Source organism: Malus sylvestris, chromosome 12 (assembly GCF_916048215.2).
Source record: "Malus sylvestris chromosome 12, drMalSylv7.2, whole genome shotgun sequence".
Taxonomy (NCBI): domain Eukaryota; kingdom Viridiplantae; phylum Streptophyta; class Magnoliopsida; order Rosales; family Rosaceae; genus Malus; species Malus sylvestris.
The window spans coordinates 25,246,763-25,269,824 of record NC_062271.1 but is presented as its reverse complement, the minus strand read 5'-3'; the positions used below and the strand labels follow the sequence as shown (position 1 = coordinate 25,269,824).

General features: G+C 36.8%; 2 protein-coding genes across 23 annotated transcripts; one reads left to right on the top strand and one right to left on the bottom strand.

Annotated features, from left to right (window-relative positions):
• The first annotated feature begins 2,102 nt into the window (after positions 1-2,102).
• On the top strand, positions 2,103-6,090 carry LOC126593074 (uncharacterized). 2 transcript variants are annotated; one of them, XM_050258941.1, is made up of 6 exons: positions 2,103-2,279; positions 3,103-3,299; positions 3,623-3,804; positions 4,128-4,883; positions 5,000-5,077; positions 5,634-6,090. In XM_050258941.1, the coding sequence occupies exons 2-6, from the start codon at positions 3,137-3,139 to the stop codon at positions 5,682-5,684; spliced, it is 1,230 nt and encodes a 409-aa protein (XP_050114898.1). In that variant the 5' UTR covers positions 2,103-2,279; positions 3,103-3,136; the 3' UTR covers positions 5,685-6,090. The 2 variants fall into 2 exon arrangements, with proteins under 2 accessions (XP_050114898.1, XP_050114899.1); XM_050258942.1 differs by lacking the exon at positions 2,103-2,279 and adding an exon at positions 2,294-2,486.
• A 4,888-nt stretch (positions 6,091-10,978) lies between these two features.
• Positions 10,979-18,169, bottom strand: LOC126593079 (uncharacterized). Of its 21 annotated transcripts, none has more exons than XR_007612865.1 (8): positions 17,884-18,169; positions 16,888-17,606; positions 15,758-16,642; positions 15,052-15,612; positions 14,661-14,792; positions 14,142-14,432; positions 12,176-12,360; positions 10,979-12,105 (listed from the first exon to the last, which is right to left on the bottom strand). XR_007612865.1 is itself a non-coding variant. In XM_050258951.1 (5 exons), the coding sequence occupies exons 2-3, from the start codon at positions 17,396-17,398 to the stop codon at positions 15,548-15,550; spliced, it is 576 nt and encodes a 191-aa protein (XP_050114908.1). In that variant the 5' UTR covers positions 17,399-17,606; positions 17,884-18,163; the 3' UTR covers positions 14,145-14,432; positions 14,661-14,792; positions 15,052-15,547. The 21 variants fall into 21 exon arrangements, 5 of the variants coding, with proteins under 5 accessions (XP_050114908.1, XP_050114909.1, XP_050114911.1 ...); XR_007612870.1 differs by having other exon boundaries at positions 10,979-12,108; positions 12,231-12,360; XR_007612871.1 differs by having other exon boundaries at positions 12,231-12,360.
• Between the last annotated feature and the right edge of the window lie 4,893 nt (positions 18,170-23,062).

Here is a 23,062-nt window from a genome sequence, read left to right as displayed (position 1 = left end):
TTATCGATTATTTCGTCAATAATTAATATTATTGTCAATATCTGATCGATGTGTGTGTGTTTTTTAATTTATTATTATTAACGAAATTATTACAATAATTTAGAAAATATGAGAGTTTTGAATTTGAGATGTATAAATTCTTTGTTTGATTTTGTTTTGTTTTTTTTTTTAAGAATCAAAATGTGTAAAATCCTCATTTAAGTTAACTTCCCTAATTTCTAACTTAAAAGAGCATTACCCAACGCCTACGACGGCGATGGAGACTAAGTAGAGACTAACAACTTACTAGTATCCATTGTCATCATAGGCAATGTGAAGTGACATGAAACTTGAAATTGGCAACTTTTAGAGAATGACTTATATGACACGAGTAAACTGACACGTGACATCTTGCTAATGAGTTAAGGATACGTAAATAAAAACTTACACGTATATTGATTTCTTTAATACATAACACCACTATAACAATGTACACCTACAATGTAAAAATTTCTCATACTTTAGACGCACAACTACCAATATTTTAATTTATTATAATTGTTACATATCAAAGTACAAACTCAGAATATCATCCCAACTTTCCCTTTTCTTTTCTTTTCCTTTTTGGCCAATAGTTTTTCCAACTATGGCCTAATCGGAATGGTTCCCGTGGTCATAATCAGATTCAACTTCAATTCGCGGTTTCATTGCTTCGAAATAGGGAGCAACTGTGAATGAAAGTTTTGGTTATGAGCAATGAATGTAATGGATGAAATGACCATCTTAGCCTCACTTGTGAGGCTCATGGGCAGACTATTTACAAAGGAATGGTATAAGCTTTAATTGTGGGCATAAATCCTAACAGATTTCACCACATGAGTTTAAATCTAATTTTTTATACCACATATCCCATTACTTTATAACATTTATGGCTTATATCAAAGTACAAACTTAGAATTTCATCCCAACTTTCCCTTTCTTTTTCTTTTTGGTCAATAGCTTTTCCTTTTCTTTTCCTTTCCTTGTTTCACAAAACTTTAATGTTCACATGTGAATGTTATTCCTCAATTTAAATTTAATACATTTACATAACCATTTAGAGAAGTGCATAATAATTTTTCTACGTAGCACCTCTCAAAACATATTGTAAAGGATTAGTACAGCGCACGTGATTAGTAGTGCACTAAATCTCTACTTGATTGAAAAATGTCTCATGTTTGACTCACACAAATAAGAAAACAATATTAAGTATAGGAAGTTTGATCCGTTATAAAAATATTTTGAAAAATCTTACTAAATTGATGAACTGGTCATACTCACATTTATATTAAATACTGAAAAATGATATGTTAACAATTCAAATTTGTAATTTATTTTTTCAGTCAATTTAGCAAGTGTTTTTGTAAATATTTTCATTTTCCAAAGAAAAGAAAATAAGTGGACTTTCACTTGCCAATCTCTTTCGCATACTTTTTATTTTATTTTTTACCATCAAATTAAATATTTTAACATAATTACATAAATTATGACAAGTGGTCTAGTTATACATGGTAGAATTTCAAGTCAAGTTTGCTCTTTTGTCTTGGGTTCGAGGCACGTGACAAAAACATAAATGATTATTTGGTTGAAAGCTTTGAGAGCACATGTACCATTAATTTGACCGTGGTGAGAAGTAGACTGAAATGTCTTTCGCCTTCCAAACCCTAATGGAAATTAATTCTACCCATTAGAATGTGGGATGCCTCATACTTTGGCAAAAACAAAGGGGTGCTATTGATACATTTCTTTTTACTTTCTACACACCCTTTTAATTTGTAGTCGTCGGATAGACTAAATTAAAGAAATCAAAGAACATAAATTAACAAAAAAGGTGTCAGAAGTAAAAAAAAAAAAAGTGTGAATAACACACCAATAAAATAAAGGAAAGAACTTCGCTACAGAATTTACAGCAGTCAAGTCCAGTTCTAAAATAAGAAGTCAAACACACCAAAAAAAAAAAAAAAAAAAGGTCCAAACATAATTAAAGTGTGTTTTTCACAAAGAAAAGGTGTTTCACATACTCAATTTGTGAGTTTCCAAATTTGGGTTATAAAGCGCGCCTCCCGCTAAAGTGCGCCTGGGTGTGTACGTACTGCAGCTGAGTCTCAATTATGGTTCGTTCTTTATGAACTATAAGATTATAGGAGCCGTAGGATCAACCGACGGATCAATCTCGTCCCATTTCGCGCTTCCTCGTATCCGTTTCCTGCAGAAAGATTCTTCATTCCTCATAACACCATTGTCAGAGACTCAAGAGTAGGGTAATCACTCTCTCTCCTCTCTCTCTTTCTTAAGTTCTCAATTAATGTTCTGGAAAGGTAGAGATACAGAGTGTACTGGATCTCTGAATCATACGGGTTTTTAATCAAGACGATGAGCTTGTTATTTGTTGGGTAGCTCCACATTTCCATGGATTCTTAGGATTCTTACTCAATACACTGTTTTGACGCGCTTGTTTGATAAAAAAGGTAGAATTTTTTTGAGTTCTCTGAGTTACTCGGTTTGATCGAGATGACGAACTTGAATTTTAGTCGCAGAGTTTTCATGGATTCTTGGGGTTTTTATATTAGAAACTGTTTTCAAGAACTTGGTTTTGTTAAAAGGTAGCAGCTTTTTGGGTTAATGAAGTAAATAAAAATATGGGCAGTGCATATTTTTCGGGTTTTCTTCTGAAACTGTGTTTTTTTTGGAGGATGGAGTTTTCAAAAATGGCGTTTTTTCTTCTTCTTCTTCTGGTTCTGAAATTTGTGAAGCTATTTTGTGTTTCAAAAATGGCGTCTGATCATTCATTTTTTTCTTTGTTCTCTACAACCATGTTTATAATCTTTTATGTATCGTCATAACTGTACTCATTTGGAAATTTCGGCTGATTTCTGATGTATTTCGATGGCGGAATTCTTACGGCCTTTAGAGTTTGGGGTTAAACCCTAACCGCTTTCCTTCCTTCAATTTCATGTCTATGCGGGTCTTGGAACCTCTGAGTATTCCCCCCCTCCCAGTCCTATTTCATTCATTTGGTGGTAGACTGTATTTTGTGTCACAAATGATTCTGTATGTAGCACATGATCTTTGTTTCTTTTTCAGGTTTACAATATAATTCGACCTGTCTGTATCGAAAATGGGGGCCGGCAGGAAGACACAGACCTTTACTTTATCTTCTTCTCAAGACATGGCAACCTACTCTGCGTCCATGAGGAATTTGCGGCGGAATAGCCTTGGTGGTGTCATCTTCGGTGCCACGAAATTCACAATTGACGAATGTCTATCTAAACAACTATTTGGTCAGTGTTCTTAGCTTTATTACTTGTTTGTTCCTTACTTCTGCATTTCCGTTTTCGGTTTTTAATTTGGTTTAAACCAGTGGTGTAGTGAAGTGAATATGCACCAATTCGTTTTTCCTTGTCTATGTTGCAAGTGCATTGCCATCTTCACGTAAAATCCCCTTTTCGTGAGCCTGAAAACAGTGTAACCAGTTTATTAAGCACACAACTTTCTGCAAATGATGAACTTTGTCTGTTGCCTTCGTGCAATACTACTGCTCATTTCATGTTTTAGTTTAGTTTCGGGTCTATGCACTCATGAGTTCTATTCTACATTCTTCCAGGCTTACCAGCTGCACACTACATGTATGTGAAGAACATTACTCCTGGCTTGCCACTTTTTCTCTTCAACTATTCTGATAGGAAGCTACATGGAATTTTTGAGGCTACTGGCCTTGGACAAATGAATATCAATCCATATGGATGGAGCACTGATGGTTCAGAGAGAACGCAGTATCCTGCGCAGGTATAAAATAAATAGTTTCTCAAACTTGGTGTGATTGTCCTGAGTTATATTGTAGGTAAACAAGGGCTTGTTTGGGATTGTTTATGTAGGAAGAAAGTTTGCTCATAAGCGCTTTTGATAAAACCGATTTCGTTAGTTAGAAACACATTGAAATTTTTATCAAAAATCCAAGTGTTTTCTTAAACTTCTATGACCTAGAAGCACTTTTAACTTTTTCTGCCAAACACAATACTTTTAGTTGTAAAAAAGCACTTTTAGCAATTCAGAACAAGTTAGTCAGGATGAGGCTTTTGTGCTGATATATTTTGTTTCCTACGTTTAAGGTTAAGTTCCATACACGGATGCAGTGCCGACCACTGCTTGAAAGCGAGTATAAAGACATCATTGCTGACAACTACTACACCGAGAGTCATTTCTGGTTTGAGCTTGATCACTCGCAAACAAGCAAGCTGACATCTAAGTTTGCATCTGTAAAAGTTGCTCCAAGTAATCCCGTACCACAGATACCTAAGTCATCATCTGTAAATGTTGCTCCAAGTACTTCTGTGCCACAAGGTACGCTGAATTGGAGAAAAGCTTGTTTTCCAGCTCCTCCCTCACATGATACAAAAGAGCAACCTCCGTCTTCTCCTTCACATGACACAAAAGAGAAACGTCCGGCTTATACTTCACATGACACAATAGAGGAACCTGAATGGCTTGAACTGCTTACCTCGGAGACTGAGCATTTGAGCTATTCATGTCCGAATTGGGATGCCCCAATTTTATTTGGAAGATATAATGCATTGAATTCCCAATATGATGTGAAAGAGGCTGAACAAGTGGAGCAGGAACGGGTATACGGAAAACTGAAAGAGTTGGCTCTTCAATATGATCTTAACGGTGAATGTCAAGACATGTCTTTCTCTGGAAATGTTGACGATAGCGCTGTCTCAAATGAAATGACCTGGGAGGACACTGAGGAGTCAATGGCACCGTTGGGTTTAGATGAGAAGAGGCCAGGGAGTTCTCGCTCCTCATTTGAGCAGAAGAGCAGAGAGAGTTCCCGATCCTTCTCTGAGAATCCAATCATAGCCAAGGTAGATGAACATTTTAGTAGTTTGTAAATCATAAATCCAATTAATGTTAGGTATCCTTGTTGTTTTTTTTGTTTTAATTACAACTACTCTCTTATGTATTATTATGTTGGCATCAGTTGATTGAAGAGGTGGAGGAGCTCAAAGCTTCTAAGAAAGAACAATCTGTGAAGATCGGTTTATTGGAGCAGAAGCTGGTAAGTAACACATGCTATGTTTGTTAAACATCCACTATATTTCCGTTTCTTTGCTTTTCTTCTTCTGCGGAGTCATCTAACCAACATTAAATAGCAAGTTCAGAATGCATTTGATCATCAGTGGCACTGCATTGGTATCTAAATAAAAATTCATAATACTTAATGCGTATTGAAGGCCCGGTTTATGCTTTCATATTAGCTTCTTCCTCAATCTGCAAAATAAGAGGTTGCCGGACAGAATCCCTGGTCCGGACCTGATGAAAGTTTTGTTTGAATGACTGCGTTTAACTGTTGTACTGAGAAATCGTTGGGAGCATACTCTTGTCGATAACAGTTCTGGTTTTAATTGTCTTCTTACTGTGAGTTTTGGCATTCCTGCTGCATTGGTCTTTAAGCCGATTAAGATAACTCAATTAACGAATAAACGAAAACTGAGATTGCATATTTTGCTACAACAAAAAAGTCGGATTAACCTGTGAAATTAGTTAATGCTGCATAATCGACTTCATTGATCTTATTCCTCTTCTGACTTTGGATTTCTGTACCGGTATTTCAGAAGAAGGCGGAGCTTGAAATTCAGCAGTTAAAAGTTTGGTATGAAGGCTGAATCGGAGTCCACACCTTAGAAGTTGTATGTCGTAAATGACATGGGAGTCAAGAGTAGAGAAGCTGGAGAATGAAGGCATGGTTGTTTGTATATGCCACTGACAATTATATAGTTTGTATTATCAAATTAATCTAGTACTAATCTACTATAGCCGACATTCACCTCTCCCAGGCCCTGCGTAAAGCGGGAGCCTTGTGCACTGGGTACGACGACGACTAATCTACTATAGCCTTTTTCTAGGGTGATGTATTATCAAATGGTAGATTGATCTGTTTTTTGAATAGTTTTACTTACGAGAAGGAATCATCCTTTCTTTTGATCGTAAGAAGGATAATGATTTTTTTAGGAAGTTGAGGTGCCACGTTGAAATCAACTGGCAAAGGAAGAGTGAATCAACTATTTTCAAGCCTTGCAGAGTTCTTTAGTTTTAGATGTGGGATTCGCACTCTCAACAATCTTTTCCAGTCATGTTTGTTTGCACTCTTGCCTTGTTTTTATACTTCAACTTTCTTTTGTTTATTCAATATAAAGGGCTAAATAGGGAGTTCAAAGTCATTTCCCTTTGATTTTAATGAGAACTGATTTTCACATTGCCTTTTGTTTACTTTTTTTTTTAAATATTTTTATTATTTACATTTTTATTTTCTCTTGAATTATTTAATTTAAAAGTTAAAAAATAGATGTGGAAACTATTTCGCTTGATTATATTGTATTTGTCCTCCACCTGATAAAACACATGATCATATGGTGTAGCAGAACTCAAGCTTAATTCACTCAATTGGAGAGGCTATGGTTCAAATTCATGAATAATAGTTGGAAAAAAGTGTGAACATACGCAACTTGTGAATGAAAAATACTTTGCTCCTTTTGGAAGGAAAAAAGTGTGAACATATACTAACTTGTGAATGAAAAATACTTGGCTCCTTTTGGATCGAGGCATGTTTACTTTGTTAAGAATCACAATTTAATACATGTGTACATAATTTTTTTTTTTTTTGGGTTTTTAAAAAATATTGTGCATGTCACATTGTAATACGCATACAGGAAAAACGTCATGGTTTGAAATTGAGCATGGGCGCATAGTTGGGCTCTTTTACCTGTGAGTCATGATTTTCACACTTCTGTTGTTTTTGTTACACTCTTCCTCTTATTTCTGCCTCGCGATTATTCTTTAATTTATCAGATCAAAGTCTAGAAATCAAAGCAAGTGGCTAAAGGGGTGAAGCTTTCGCCCTCTGGCATTCATTTTCTCGGCAAGGTCACTTCATCCCTCCCTTGTCAAAGACTCAGAGTAGTTTTCTCTGTATTTATTTTCTACAAGGAAAGAGATACTAAACGCAATAGTATCTAAATCATCTGGATAGGGTGTTGGGTTTCACCCAAAGTTTCGAGTTCGAAACTCCCCATTTTCTAAATTATTATAAGTTTTGAATTCTCTCATTGCCCTTCATAATAATAATTTAGAAAAAAAATGTACTATTAATTCCAAATTTAAAAAAACATATGGTTCATCTATTTTTTTTTTTTGGACACTAGCTTGTGCTCCAAGTCCTAAACCCTAGATTGGATGAATAGGTTTTCTTATCTTTATCTATTCTCAAGAAGATGTTTTGAATCATTCATGTCTTGCTTGATTCCGCAGCTTACACGCCTTGCGTTTAATTGCGTTCGATAGATTCCAATCCGTTGTCTTTTTAATGGATTAGATAAAGGGGAAATCAACATTCCAATCTCTCAGAAATGTTATGGGAATAAGTTTCTCCATGCACACGTCAAGGATGTCTTCCAAATTATTATATAATACGGCTCGAGTAGTCGTCTTTATCGGCTCGACGGGAATTCTTTTAAAATCTTTCTAAATCTCTGATGATTGTCCTATGCCACCCACCCTTCACCTCGAGTAATCTTTCTTTACTGTAGAACCCTCACCGTTGGCTATTTAAACGCATATTCACGATCAATTTGTATATATCCGTACCTTCACTACGAACCACAATCCTTGTACTCAGCTGAAATGGCTGAACGTGCCTTTGATTTGGCAGTCAGACTCACGGAGAAGCTAGGCTCCCTTGCTTACGACGAGATTTGCTTGGCATGGGCGGTTCAATCAGATCTGAGAAAGCTTGAGGGCACCATGTCCACAATCAAAGGCGTGCTCTTGGATGCTGAAGAGAAGCAAGCGAATAACAAGGAGCTCCGCAGTTGGCTCAGACAAGTTAAAAATGTGTTTCTTGATGCCGAGGATGTGTTGGATGAGTTTGAGTGTGAAGCCCTGCGAAAGCAAGTGGTGAAAAAATTTCATGGTACATGTAGAAAGGTACGTCGTTTTTTCTCCCGGTCTAATCCTGTTGCATTCCGTTTGAGGGTAGCTCATGAAATCAAAGAGTTATGGGAGAGGTTAGAAGAGCTTAAAGCCAATAAGTCTATCTTTGATTCTCTCACTAGTCATAGTAAAGGTTACTATGATGACCATGATAGCAATCTGAAGCACGTGATCAAGGCGAGAGAGACGCACTCTTTCGTCCGTGCTTCGGAGGTTGTTGGTAGAGAATTTGAGAAAGAAGAGCTAGTAGATCGTTTGATTGAGCAAGGTGACGATCATTTCTCAGTAATTCCTGTAGTTGGAATGGCAGGTTTAGGCAAGACTACACTTGCTAAGTTGGTGTACAATGATACAAGAGTCATTAAGAATTTTGAATTGAGGATTTGGCAGTATGTGTCACTAGATTTTGATATTGCTAGATTGACAAAAGAGATTCTTAGTTCTGTACCAGGTACAAATATTAGTGGTGAATTGTCTATGAATCAGTTGCAAGAAAAACTACGAGATGCTTTGAAGGATAAGAAATTTTTACTTGTGTTAGATGATGTATGGAACGAAAATGCATATAAATGGGGTGAGTTGAAAGATTTGTTGGTAGAGGGGGCCAAATTAGGAAGTAAGGTTTTAGTGACAACCCGTAATGTTACAGTTGCTTCCATCATGGGAACTGTTCCGACAAACATTAATTTGAAAATTCTCTCCGAAGAGGATTGCATGTCCTTGTTTGTGAAATGTGCATTTAAAGGAGGAGAAGAGAGAGAACATCCAAACCTCTTTGAAATTGGGAAAGATATTGTGAGAAAGTGTGGAGGGGTCCCCTTAGCGGTGAAAACTTTAGGATGTCAACTTTCCTCAAAGACTGATGAACGGTATTGGGAAATGATAAGGGATTCTGCAATATGGGAATTAGAAAGAGAGGGAGAAGCTCACGTTTTACCTGCTTTGAGACTTAGTTATACTCATTTGCCTCCCCATTTGAAAAGATGTCTTGCTTATTGTTCACTTCTTCCAAGGACATACGAAGGGCTTCATAGCTTGCTATTGATCAAAATTTGGATAGCAAATGGAATCCTTGAATCTCATGATCATGGGAATCTGGAGTTGGAAGATGTTGGTGAGCTATATTTTAAAGAGTTATGGGAGAGGTCCTTCTTTCAAAATGTTCAAGATAATAGTCTATTCTGCAAATTTCGTATGCATGATCTTATCCATGACCTCGTACGATCAGTTGCACAAGATGAGTGCTTTGCAGTAGACTTTGAAGGCACCAAAGAAATCTCTGAAAATGTTAGACATTTGTCAGTATTCAGACCAGCACAAAATGTTCCATCAATCTTGGATAAGCGGAACAGGTTGCGATCTATAACTGCGGAAGGTATAGATATCAATGAATCCTTCCTTCAGACTTGCTTTTCAAGATTCAAGTATTTGCGGATGCTTGTTCTATTGAATTCAACATTTGAAGCTTTTCCAAGTTCCATTGTTTCCTTGAAGCATATGAGATACCTGGAAGTAAGTGGAAATGAAAGAATCACGAAACTCCCTGATTCAGTTTGTAAGTTGCAAAGCTTGGAAATTCTAAGTGTTGGTGGATGTGTGAATCTTGAAGAATTGCCTAGAGATATAAGCAAGTTGATCAGCCTTAGATCGCTTGAGATAACTACAAAGCAAACAAGTTTTCCAGACAATGGAGTGGGATGCATGAAATCACTTCGGCATCTTTCTATTACGGATTGTGGTAATCTAACCTCTTTGCCACGTGACATGAGTTATCTCGGTGCATTACACACTCTAATTATAGGCAATTGTGAGCAGCTTGATTTGGCGAACGGAAACTACCAACTAATTCCGTTGAGGCTCCGAAGTTTGCTTATTGGTGAAGTACCAAGGATGGTGGCATTGCCTGAATGGTTGCAGGGAGCTGCTAACACCCTACGAGTCTTGTGTATTTGGGGTTGTGAAAACTTGGATGCATTACCTGAGTGGTTGACAAGTTTCACATCCCTTAGAATACTTGACCTTAGAGTGTGTCCAAAATTGGTTTCTCTACCGGAAGGGATGCATCCACTCGAAGTTAAAATAGAGGATTGTCCTCAATTGAAGAGGGGAATGTAGTGCGAAATCGACGAAGATTGGGAAAAGATTTCTCATGTTCAAGGGGGCTGGGTCTGCTGTCTTTCCCCATCTATCTCCAAGTTTCTTCTGCTGTGTTTTGATATTATTTTGAGTTTTTTTTTTCTTTCTTTTGGCAGCACACATACTTGTCTTGGGACTGCCTTGTTTTGATTGTATCATGCTTTCATTCGTTTTATTTAGTTTTTTTTTTTTGGAGAACACGTTTAATTTAGTTTGGACTGCTTGTATCTCCTAACCATTGGGTTTGTTGTATTTACCAAAAATAATAAAATAATAAAAACCAATGCGTAATTTATTTTTTCTTTAATTTTCATTTTTCAATTAAGAATCTATATCGGTCAAAACTCAAATACTCTCCTGCTCTAGCTAATGCTGCACAATCAAATTCTGAAGAATCAAGTCATGGCTGTTTCTATTTGTAGTATATAACACTCAAAATTATAGTTTGCATTAACACATTAATTAGCAGTTAATCTACTATTGAGCGTTCAACACTAAAACTACTAGTTCTTACTATAATACCATAAGTTTCAACTGTACGATTTTTACACTCCACTTTTATTTGTTTGCACTTCATTTATGCTTATTACATAAATAAATAAAAAGTGAATACAAACGGATAAATACAGAGTGCGAAAATCTGGCACCTTCCCTATGCGAGTTTTATTTGATTACTTGGAATGAAACGTCTTTATTTTAGACCTAGAAAATAAGTTCGCGCGTTGCGGCAGGAACCGTTTCAGGCATAACTGCATGAATAGTTTCCACACAAAGCAACTAAAAAGACGTAGTACCTAAGAACCAATGAAGTCAAATTTTGCTTGCTATATATGGATAGCTATAAGAAGCATTCATTCGTATTGTGTCATCAATATCATAGTTTCAACTAATTAGCCTACTACATAGAGATAAAAACACAGAAAAGGGAAGGTAGAAAAGTAGAAGACAATACTTGAGCATCTGCCAGAAATAGTAATTTTTAGAAAAAATTGCTAAATCGGCTTACAAATTCAATTATTAAATATTATACTGTAACCCAAGACAAAGATAAAGTATATAGTTTGTTCACAAATCAAAACGAAGTATTCCTATAATCCGCAACAGCTATGAATCATTTCCACATAAAGATACTCAAATTTGACGACACATCGAATAACCAGTAAGCAAAGCAATATACCCCATGTGCTAACACGAAACTAAAACAAAATGAGGATTAAATCGGATCAACCAAAAAAAGAATCTATTAATGTTATTTTAACCTAATTATAAAAAGGAGCTTTATAACACCACAATCAATATCATTTTAACCCAACTAAAAAGAAACTAATTCCATGTCATAAGTTTATAAACAAGCATAAAATATATAACCTCTTTCATAAGTAATCAAAAGCTTACAAATGCCAAGTAAGAACATACCCAAAATAATGAATTTCGCGGTACATATTTCAATTAACAAACCACAAATAAAGTGGAATTCAAATTGATAAACTGGCAGGGGAAAATGCATTAACATTTTCATGCCATCCGCCTTGATGACAATATTCTTGAGTATGAGATTTTATAGAAATAGATAATGAAATGAGCGAGAAAATAACAAAGAATATTCATCATTTTTCAACCAGGAGCAATCCAAAAACAAAAACAATAAATATAACTAAAAAAGAACCCATCTTTCAGTTTTAGCTCTTTGACACCATTAAAAAAACATTAAAATAAAATTTTGGAAATCGTTACTTATCATTCTTCAGAAGCAACTTTATGATTTCTAGACATAATTTAAAAAAAAAGTAGAAATATGAATCCACAGTTCCACACAAACAAATTAGTTATGAATTGAGAACTGTACCTTGCATGCATGCCAAGATCAGAGGTTGGAGTAGCCAAAACCGGAACCCCTTTGCCTGCCATTGTCAATACCCCAACTGTATTCTCCGGATTAGCCAGCCCAGTTTACAAATACCACTGCTGAAAAATTGAAGTGGTTTTACAATTTCGTAAAAAGAAAAACTTGATTAAAAATAGAAAGCCACACCTCAGAAACTATCCAATCTCTTCGCTGGATTGGATTTGATTGCCTCAGATTCTACCTTTTCAGCCGCACCCTTTCGAGTCTGGAGTTTATTTGGAAAAAGTCCCGGAGTCCGGTTGTGCGGGGAGATTCACACAGATGCTACAGCGCGAGCCGTCTGATTTGGACAAAGTGGTGGTGGCGGCTGTCTAGAGGCATATCAAACCAAAAATTTAAAGAGGTCGAAACCATGTTAAGTAAAAGAAACAATTGAAAAAAAAAATTAAGATGTAAATATTGATAAGAATAACAAAAGTGGCAAACTGATATTATACACAGATGAAGGAAGAAAATATCGGTAATATCGGAAATATCGGTAATCCGAAAACACGGAAATATCGATGGAAATATCGGGATAATATCGATATCGATAAAAATTACATGGAAACCACGGAAATTGTAAGAAAAACTTGGAAATTTTTAATGAAACTTTGTAGGATGTTTATTTAGTCAATTATCTATTAGTTTATCACAAAAAATTGGAAAGAAATGGATTGCATGATGGATTTAACTGATTTAAGTTGATTATATAGCGAGCTGGCAAACATTGTGAGTGTAGAAAATATGTAGTAATTAATGAAAGAAGTTTAAACACACCATAATCATTTATATATAATTAATTAGTACAATATTTGGAGGTTTTATTTAGGATATTAAAAAAAAAAGGGAAGTGAATAAAATGATGAAGAATAATGTGCCGAATTTGACACTTTAAATTTCTTACACATAAGAATAAGACTAACTTTAATTTGGATGCCGATTATGTTTTTTCAAGTTTATATAAAGTAAAAGAATTGAATTTTGGAAGCCAGGAGTGTGTCAATTGAATTTTGGCCGGCGTGCAAGGTATCAATCTCTTCGTCTCGTCGAGTAGTACAACTTTCTTTTTTGTTTCACTCAATTTCGTTGAGTATTGAAAAAGTTATACTCATTTGAATCTTATCCAGTTTCCTGCGACCTCAGTGGCTTTCGAGGCAATTTCCGGCCAAACCACAACGATTCAGACGTCGTGTGAGGTACCATTCTCTTCGTCTCTTCGAGGGCTACAATTTTTCTTTTTGTTTCACTCAATTTCGTTGAGTATTGAAAAAGTTATACTCATTTGAATCTTACCCAATTTCCGGCGACCTCAGTGGCTTTCGAGGACATTTCCGGCCAAACCACGGCGAGTTGGCCGGCGTTCAAGGTATCAATCTCTTCGTCTCGTCGAGTAGTACAACTTTCCTTTTTGTTTCACTCAATTTCGTTGCATATTAAAAAAGTTATACTCATTTGAATCTTACCCAGTTTCCGGCGATCTCAGTGACTTTCGAGGAATTTTCCGGCCAAAAAACGACGATTCAGACGTCGTGTGAGGTACCATTCTCTTCGTCTCTTCGAGGGCTACAACTTTCGTTTTTGTCTTGCTTGATTTCGTTGAGTTTTGACAAAGTTATGGCCATTTAAAGTGGATGTAAATTTTCGGCCAAAATTCTGATTTTCTCCTATTAGGAGAGTCCCACATCGCCCATGCTTGCTCACTGCCCTCGCAATTTGTCCTATAAAACCCACATTCCCCAGTAAGCCATATCTTGTTCGCCCTTTGGGCTATGATCAAGTGAAGTATGTGTTGAGTTTTCTCAACATATTTAAGTATTTTTTAGTATTATGTGGCGATATTATCGATAAATTAGAAAATATTGGGATATTATCGATTATATCGATATAATCGATAATATCCCAATATTTTGACGAGAATCATTTGGATAGTTAAAAAAATATCGGATCTTCAAAAAAACGATAATATTGGCGATATTTCGCCGATATTATCGATTTTTTCTTCCATAACACAGATAGGACAATGAAATATCGGAACCAGCAGCAACAAATAGAATTATGAAGAAAAAGGATTAGTAGACTTCATAAATGAGAATAGGATAGAGGTACAAACCAATGATACGAACTCAGTTTTTCCACTATGAATAAGAGATCTAGTGGCATAACCTAACATTAGGTAGAATTAATGCTCGTTGATTGAATTTTCATTCCCTGAAAATTCAGAAAATGACGTGTTTTGATCTGCAGATAGATGCATTCTCTATATAAAATAAAAAATAAAAAAATTCAAAAATATACGGAGACATAATGAGGTTCAGAAACCAAATCATGTCAGTAAAATCCTCTTGGCAGGTTGCTCAAGGTTGACCTCCTAGCCCTTGGACCAGTCTGGAGACTTGGCCTCCTGCTTTCAAGTTCAGAAGGGAAGTAAAAGGTTCAGCCAATAAGTAAAAGGACTGATTCAGAGGATCGAATCAATATTTCAAAATTATTATTTGATGCGATTATTATTTGACAAATTTAAATTCAATTTTTATATCTTGATATATTTGTTTGTTAAACTCAGTGATCAAACTTCACACTCATGCTTTCCAAAAAGAAAAGAAAACGAAGAAGAATCGAAAGCACTTACCATTCCAAGGAAGGAGCAGCCATTATATCTGAAGCTATATATAATCATTGAACAAAAACGTTTTACGTTCAGCAGAAACCAGACTGCAGTCGAAATTTCAACAAAGCAAAATAATGCGCAGATAATCAACAGCTGCAACAACAACGAAAAAAAATAGAAAAATCAATTGCAGATTGAAGGAAAAATCGAAACTGCAATCGAAACTCATGCTTGTATGGATAATTAATTGTAGATCAGAACACAAAACCACCGAAACATCAACAACCACTTGTCTACACCAAATTGCATACAAAAGATATTGGGGCAACTCAGATTGCGCATCGAAAAACAAATTCAAACTACAATGTAGATAGCTTCAGCTGAAATTGAGCTCAAAAACTGGAAATCTCACCAAATGACTTCAAACTACGACGTAGATAGCTTTAGTTGGGCTACATATAAACAAATTCAAAGCTCAAAACCTGAAATCCAGCTCAAAAACTGGAAATCTCACCTCAATTAAGCAGCTTTTTAGATGTTTACAGCTTAAATATGCATGATAACAAAAAGAAGCATCATTTCTTCACTAATTGGACACTAACAGGAAAACCCTAATTCATATTATTCAGATTATGAATACACGGGACCAAATAGCTAAGAAAGCTGGAAAATTTGACCCCAATCAAACACAAAAATTGTTCTGGTTATACATGCGACGTACTGTATACCAAAACACCGCCAGGCTTGACCAATCTGTAAATGCACATTAAAGTCAGACTTGTGGTAAAATTAACGGGAAAATAAAGTTGACCAATGAATTTATTTCTTCCTGGAAAAAAGTTCCATGTTGTCAAAAAGAAAGAGAGCGAGTGGAGTATTGGTATTACAGAGAAGCTGCATCGAGAAGCTCATCCTGCAAACTTTTCAGATGCTCCATATCCTCTAATTTCCGGTTCCAACGCAAGTCTGCTCTCTTCAAGAGTTAAAAGGTAAATAGCATCAAATAACAAAACGATTTTTCAGAAACAAATACCTAACATATCAACCAATTCCAAATTAAAATGGAAAATGAAATGAAGCAACATAAATTGAATACAATTTGGGGAAAATTATCCCACCTGGAGCCCCGAATCTCCAAGAGGTCCCGATCCGAGTAGGTTCCGAATTGGGTTGCTGAAGATGGGGATCAAGGAAGGGTTTTGGAGGTGGGTTTGATCAGATCAAGAGAGAGAATGTGTTGTCCTTTTCTTCTATCCAGCCACTGGATAGCAGTTCCTTCACAAAACGCTTGTGTTAGTTTTTCAAGTTCTAGTTTTGCAATCGACTTATAAACACCATAATCGAAAGCACAAAACTCACGGATTGGGCTGAGACAGATATGGGAGGGATTTCAGGGATTTGCATAGAGAGGGAGATGAGAGAGAGAGGAATTTCAGTGCCAATCCTTTCCCTTCACATAGCAATGCCAGTCTCATTTCCCACAACCCTAGCACCGTTTCTCTCTCATTTCTCTCAAATTCGAGAGACTTCTCTCTCCATTTCTCTCAACCTAGCCCCAGCGCTACTCACCCTATTCCTCTTCATCATCTCAGTTAAATCTGTCGAACAATCACCAATGCACCTCCACACAAACCTAGTTCGAATTTTCCTCCATCGTCTTTCTGCCCACGAACCAACCTCCATTTAGTGGATCCACCATCCTTGCAAGTCGCCGACACCCACAAATGAACTTAGATCCGACGATCAAAAGTATGGCGGAACTCTTGAAGATGTCAGATTTGAGAAGGGAAAAGGTAAAGTTTCGTACTTTAGTGTTTGATCTTGAAATTAATTTATGCATGTACATTCGCTTATGCACATGAAAAAGAATATAGACATTTTTAAATCTTTACCATCCTAATCACTATGAAAAGCTTTGGCACAGTCGCAGTCATAGATTGCAAAGCCACGCCAAAACCACACCTCTTCTTTCCTTGGTCTTCTTAATCCTTTCCTTAATTTCACTGCATAATTCACACACAGATATAAACGAAGTTCTCATCCTAATCAATTGATTCAATTTTTAACAAATACACTGAAATATTAAAGAGCAATGTGCCATGTTGAACAAAACATTTAACTTTAGTTTGAAGTGGAGAAAACGTTAAGATTATGATATTGAAAAGAAGGGGAGAAAACGTTTAAATTTAGTTTGAAGTAGCAGTGTGGAAACATTTAACTTTAGTTTGAAGTGGCAGTGTGGAATAACCTGCCACATAGACTTCGTCCAGAAATTCACGCCAGACATTTCCAGTTGCATCACGTCCCAATTTTTCTGAACCAAGCTCCTTGTGACCAAACTCATACGCAGCCTCCCAGTACTTATCTTGCCATTCAGTAACTTGGTCAGCACTAACACCTCTGGTCATTGTCCACTTGCAAATCACCCCATCAGGCCTTTGCTTGATTCCAGATTCCTTCCACCACTTAGATCCATCCGCATTCACTCCATATGATGACGCCTCATCCACCGCATCAAGTGTTTGAGCTGCCTCTGCCGCATGTGCTGAAAACTCATCACCAAGTTCATGTTCTTCTTTCACGGAAAGTGCCTCAGAGACGTCCACTTTCTCAACCTCCATCAGTGACTGGAAAGGAGGAAGAGGAGGGTTTCGATTGGGTTCTTGAAGCTTACTCTCTAAGGGGATTGAGAGATAATCCACAGATCGCCCTTTCTCTAACACAGGATTGCTTAAATTTAGCTGCGCTGAAGTTTTCATTGCTGTTGGCAGGTGAATGACAAAATGACATCGTCTGAACCTTTATCACTACCCTGAGGGGGTTCCCATGACCAAAAATCAGGACCTGGAGTCCCGGTTCCTGAAATTTCCGATTCAGGCACTGGCACAACTACACTCTTAATCAGCGCTCCTGTTGAAATTAATTTTTTTTTTTGAATATCCGTTTATGAACAAAATACTCAAATGACTGCGAAACAAAAACAAAAAGCATCAATTAAATTGATCACAAAATTCAGGTGCTCATCACTACGTACCAAAAAATACTAAATCTGCATGCCACTACTTCCCACCCCACCGTAACTAAAAGTTCTACCCTGCAAATATCTAAACATCGACAGAGACAACTTGTCAAACACCTAATGGGTGCGCATATACAAACGCACACACAGACCTATATATACAAAAATTACCACAAACAAACACACATACACCTATAAATACAAAAGGGGTGTCTATATAATCACCTTGGTTGTCCATGGCGTAGTCGACCGTGTTGGTCCTGTTAAGGAGCATGAAATGGACTTGAGGATCTGCTCATATGATTACATCTGATGCTCCTGCAGGAACTCGAGGAGGGAAAAAAAATGAAGAAATTGGGTTTAGGGATCTGGGTTTTGGGTTTGTCGTTGAATACTGGAACGATATGAAGAAATTTGAGTTTGTGGAGAGTAGCAGAAACCGAGAATTGCTTTCCCTTTCTTTTTCTTTTTTGGTCAATAGCTTTCCCTTTCCTTTTCCTTTCCTTTCCTTGTTTCACAAAATTTTAATCCTCACCATCTGACTTTTGGCACTACATGGATCAAATGTGAATGTTGTTATTCCTCAATTTAAATTTATAGAAAACTAAATAATATGAAGTTTAAAAAAATATCTTATACAAGATTAAAAATTGATTTTAGTTCCAAGACTCTATTTAATGTCAACATATTAAATGTCTCTCTTTTTTATTTATAATTTTATGGTGTTTATAAATTAAATTTTATGAAAATATTATAAATTTTAATTCTCATTATGGTAAGTATCTTATATAAGAAAATATTTTCGTAAAGATTTTTCGGTACACATGTTTTTACATATTTTCTTATGTGCCACTAATTCATTACAATATATTTAGGTACGAACATTTCAATACACTAGGTTAGTGTAATATGTTTAGGCATAGACATTTTGATACACTAGTTTATTGTAATATATTTTGGTACCGACATTTCGGTACACTAGTTTAGTATCATATATTTAGGTATGGAATTTTTCGGTACACTTATATTTTTACATATTTTCTTATGTGCCACTAATGTCACATCCCGGCCCGGACTCAACTCCGCCGTAACACGATATTGTTTGCTTTGGGCCCTGACCATGTCCTCACGGTTTTGTTTCTGGGAACTCACACGAGCAGAACTTCCCAGTGGGTCACCCACCTATCATGGGATTGCTCTCGCGTGAATTCGTTTAACTTCGAAGTTCCGATATCTATTAAATATTAATTTTAATGTAATGACATTAAATAAGATATCTATTAAATATTTAAAACAAAAATACAATATAAATTTGAATTATGTACACATTAGAGGACTAAAATCAATATCCAATCTAATATTGAGCAGTCATCACTGAAACCTCTATTAAATTAACACTATTTTGCTGTTAATCTACTATTGAGCAGTCATCACTGAAACTACTAGTTGTTACTTCAATTTTATATGTTTGCACTTCATTTATGCTTATTATATAAATAAAATAATGTGAGCACAAACAGATAAATACAGAGTGTGAAAATAATCACCTTTCTTAATGCAAATTCTATTTGGCTACTTGGAATGAAACGTTTGTATCTTAGACCAAATTATTTTGGGAACTTTAACGAAAAACTTCCGGTACTGTTCACTTTAATGAAAAACCATATTTTTACACTAAAAAGTCAATCTTGGTATTTTACTTTTTATTTTGTCATTATCGTTAAAACTCAAAATTGTCAAGTCATTTTCATTAGTTTTTCTAATTATTTTAACGACATTTTGGGACAGCCCAACTCCAACCCATTGGACCTCACTTCATGCCGTTGTCTTTTTGGGCTCTTAAGGCCTCATGGTTCTTTTGTTTTTTGGTTTTGTGGTTTTCACAAGTTCTTTTTATTTATATTTTATTATTTTGTTTTGATCAATTTTTACCCTTTGATTTAATGGGCCTAAAAAAGAAAATATGGCTTTCGCGATTGGCAATAAGTTAAAAACGACAAGTTCACCGGAAAATTAAAAAATTTTGAACAACTTGAATTTAATCCATCAGTCCTTTTACTTTTCCTTATTCACAATTACACTATAAGTTAAAGACCACAAGATCACTCATGTGACATTGCCCAATTTTATTTCTCACTTTTGGAAAGAAAATAGAAAAGAATAATGTTACATGAATAAAAGATTGAAGAAATTTAGCCTTATTTAATACGTGGTTGTTATATTTGAGACAATTCATCTAATAAAGTACATAATCGTTTAGTCTAGCGGTACTCAAATTCACTCTATTGAGAGGCTTTAAGTTTATAATCTTGAATACTAGTTGTTAAAAAAATAAAATCAAAATGGTAATGCACACACAAAGTTTCGTTGTCACAATTTGATACTTGTGCACAAATTCTATCATTGTGTTTTTTAACAAATATACATACATCGATTATCTATTCTATGCATTTGAATGACTAATTGATCTACATTGAAATGATTTTTATTTGGAAAGATCATCTATTGGAAGAATGCAAGTATGTTTTATTGCCAAAATAGTTAAGTAAGAGCTTTTTTTTTTTTTTTTTTTTTTTTTGAAAAGATACGATAGTTGTTTTCATTTCATCAAAAGATTCATTACAAGAGTTTATCCATCTCTAAGCATGGAGCTAGCATAGTCATCCACAAGTATATCAGTTATAATACTAGGCGGAGAATCAGTCCATTCGCAACTTTGCATCAGAGATAGCCCAACTTTTGCAAGGTGATGAGCAGCAGCGTTTGCATTACGACGAATGTGGGTGATATTTGCTTCAGTGATTGTGTTGAGCAGAGCTTTGCAATCCTCCACAACTTGCCCAATGGTTGACAAATTAAGAGTAGGATCTCTCAGCGCCTCTACAATCTGAAGTGAGTCAGTTTCAATAATAAGGGATTGATAACCCCTGTCAATCGCCCATAACAAACCTGCCCTTACTGCCATAGCTTCCGAGAGCAATGGGGAAGATATATCTTCAAATCTTCCAGCATGAGCAGCCACAAAAGACCCATCGCTGTCTCTGATAATGGCCCCGAAACCAGCAATGAGTCTTCCTGCATTCCAGGACCCATCAATGTTCATCTTGATTCGTCCCTGTGGTGGGACACTCCATCTAGGGGTGTTCCTCAGCCTACAGTCCCGTTCCGAACCTGTATTGGTGGTCCTAGCAAACTCCAGCCACCATTGGATGGCGCGATCAGTACATACCTCGGGAGGTTCCAGTTTTTCCTCCCAGAGTTTCATGTTCCTTGCCCTCCATAATGCCCAACAAACCATCATAAAAATATCAAAACTTGCCTTGGGTAAACGATCAGCCACTTCATTGATCCATATCATAAAGGAAGGAGGGTGATTATTTCTCACAAGTGTACCCACCTGCGAGCTCATCCACGCACATCTTGCATAATGGCAATCCTTCATTAGATGTATGGTAGATTCACCATAGGCTCCACACAATACACATTCCACATCCATGGTAATATGTCTTGCCACCAAATTGGCCCTAGTAGGGACCAATTCATTGGCAAGTCTCCATACGCAGATTTTGACTTTTGTTGGTACTTGTGCATTCCATACCTTCGCCCAAACCTTAGCTCCATCTCCATTTGAGGACGATGCCCCGCAGTTTGTGGGTTGTAGCCAATTCCTTGCCACGTGGTAAGCCGACCGGACCGTAAATCTTCCGTGTCTCTCATGGTGCCACAGCAAGTGATCCGGCGAGTTTCGTACACTTAATGGGATTTTCCTGATCAGATTTACTTCTTCTGCAGAGAAGAGACTTTGAAGCACATCAATCTTCCAACACTTTGCAACATGATCAATCAACTCATTCACCATTGTCAGTGTGCATCCCACCGGTTTTGGAGAGTAGGGGCGAAATCGAAGCGGGATGGGGATCCAAGGGTCCTCCCAGATCCGAATAGAGTGCCCAGTACCCACCTGCCATCTTAGACCCAAACTTAACACATTTCGAGCAGTATAAATACTTTTCCATACATACGATGCTCCCGGCTTCAAGGGAGCTTCCATAAAGGAGCTAGTCGGAAAGTATTTTGCCTTCAGGACCGTTGCAACCAGAGACTGTGGATTAGACAACAATCTCCACCCCTGCTTTGCTAACATACCCAAATTGAATGCATATAAGAACCGAAACCCAAATCCACCTTCCATCTTTGGATTACACAGGCGTTCCCACGAGCACCAATGCATTTTCTTTTCTCCTTCATCGCCACTCCACCAATAGGATGCAACCATTCTATTTAGCTCGTCACAGAATAATTTAGGCAACAGAAAACAGATCATAGAGTAATTTGGAATTGCTTGTGCCACTGCCTTCACCAACACCTCTTTCCCTGCGGCACTTAGCAATTTTCCTTTCCAACTCTTTAATCTCTTCCATAAGCGGTCCTTAAGATTCCCAAAACATAGGCTCTTGTTCCTTCCCACAAACGTTGGCATACCCAGGTACTTGTCATGTCGATCTACCCGGTTCACCCCAAAGATCTCGGCCAACTTCATTTGCGCAGGTCGCTTCACATTTCGACTAAAACATGCCTCACTTTTCTCGAGATTTACTTTTTGTCCCGAAGCACGTTCATACACCTTTAAGACCTCCCGTATTTGCCTGCAGTCCGACTCCGTTGCTCGACAGAATAGCAGACTATCATCTGCAAATAATAGATGACTAATCGATGGTGCTTCTGGGCAAATTGATATGCCATTTATCAGGCCCCGCCGTTCCCGTAAAGCGATCAAAGCTGACAGCCCCTCAGCACACAGTATAAACAAATATGGTGATAGGGGATCACCCTGGCGTAATCCACGTGACGGAAGGATATAACCTCGTGGGCAGCCATTCACCAGTACATAATATGAAACCGTAGTCACACAGAGCATGATGAGTTTGATCCAAGTCTGAGAAAAGCCCATTTTAGTAAGGATTCGATGTAAGAACCCCCACTCAATCCGATCGTATGCCTTACTTATATCTAGTTTTAATGACGCGAAACCTTTCTTCCCTCGGCGCCGTCTAAACAGATAATTAGCAACTTCTGATGCTAAAATGGTATTATCAGAAATATTACGACCCGGCACGAAGGCGCTTTGAGTTTGTGAGATGATCTTGGGGATGACCACCTTAAGGCGATTCGCAAGTACCTTAGAAATGATTCTGAACAGGACATTGCATAGACTGATGGGCCGAAACTGAGTTACTTCCTCTGGTTGCTTTGTCTTAGGAATGAGGCTGACATATGTAAAGTTTATTTGCTTCAACAATTTCCCTGATGCTTGGAAGTTTTTAATCGCATTTGTAATGTCCTCCCCAACGATATTCCAAAATTTCTGGAAAAAGAAAGGATTCATTCCGTTGGGGCCCGGAGC

Excerpts from the sequence above, each read along its gene's own strand:
- LOC126593074 (XM_050258941.1), top strand. The coding sequence starts at position 3,137 with ATGGGGGCCGGCAGGAAGACACAGACCTTTACTTTATCTTCTTCTCAA. Across the intron at positions 3,805-4,127 it reads GAACGCAGTATCCTGCGCAG|GTTAAGTTCCATACACGGAT; the intron begins GTATAAAATAAA and ends CCTACGTTTAAG. Across the intron at positions 5,078-5,633 it reads GTTTATTGGAGCAGAAGCTG|AAGAAGGCGGAGCTTGAAAT; the intron begins GTAAGTAACACA and ends CCGGTATTTCAG.
- LOC126593079 (XM_050258950.1), bottom strand. The coding sequence starts at position 17,398 with ATGAAAACTTCAGCGCAGCTAAATTTAAGCAATCCTGTGTTAGAGAAA. Across the intron at positions 16,643-16,887 it reads GGACGAAGTCTATGTGGCAG|TGAAATTAAGGAAAGGATTA; the intron begins GTTATTCCACAC and ends TGAATTATGCAG.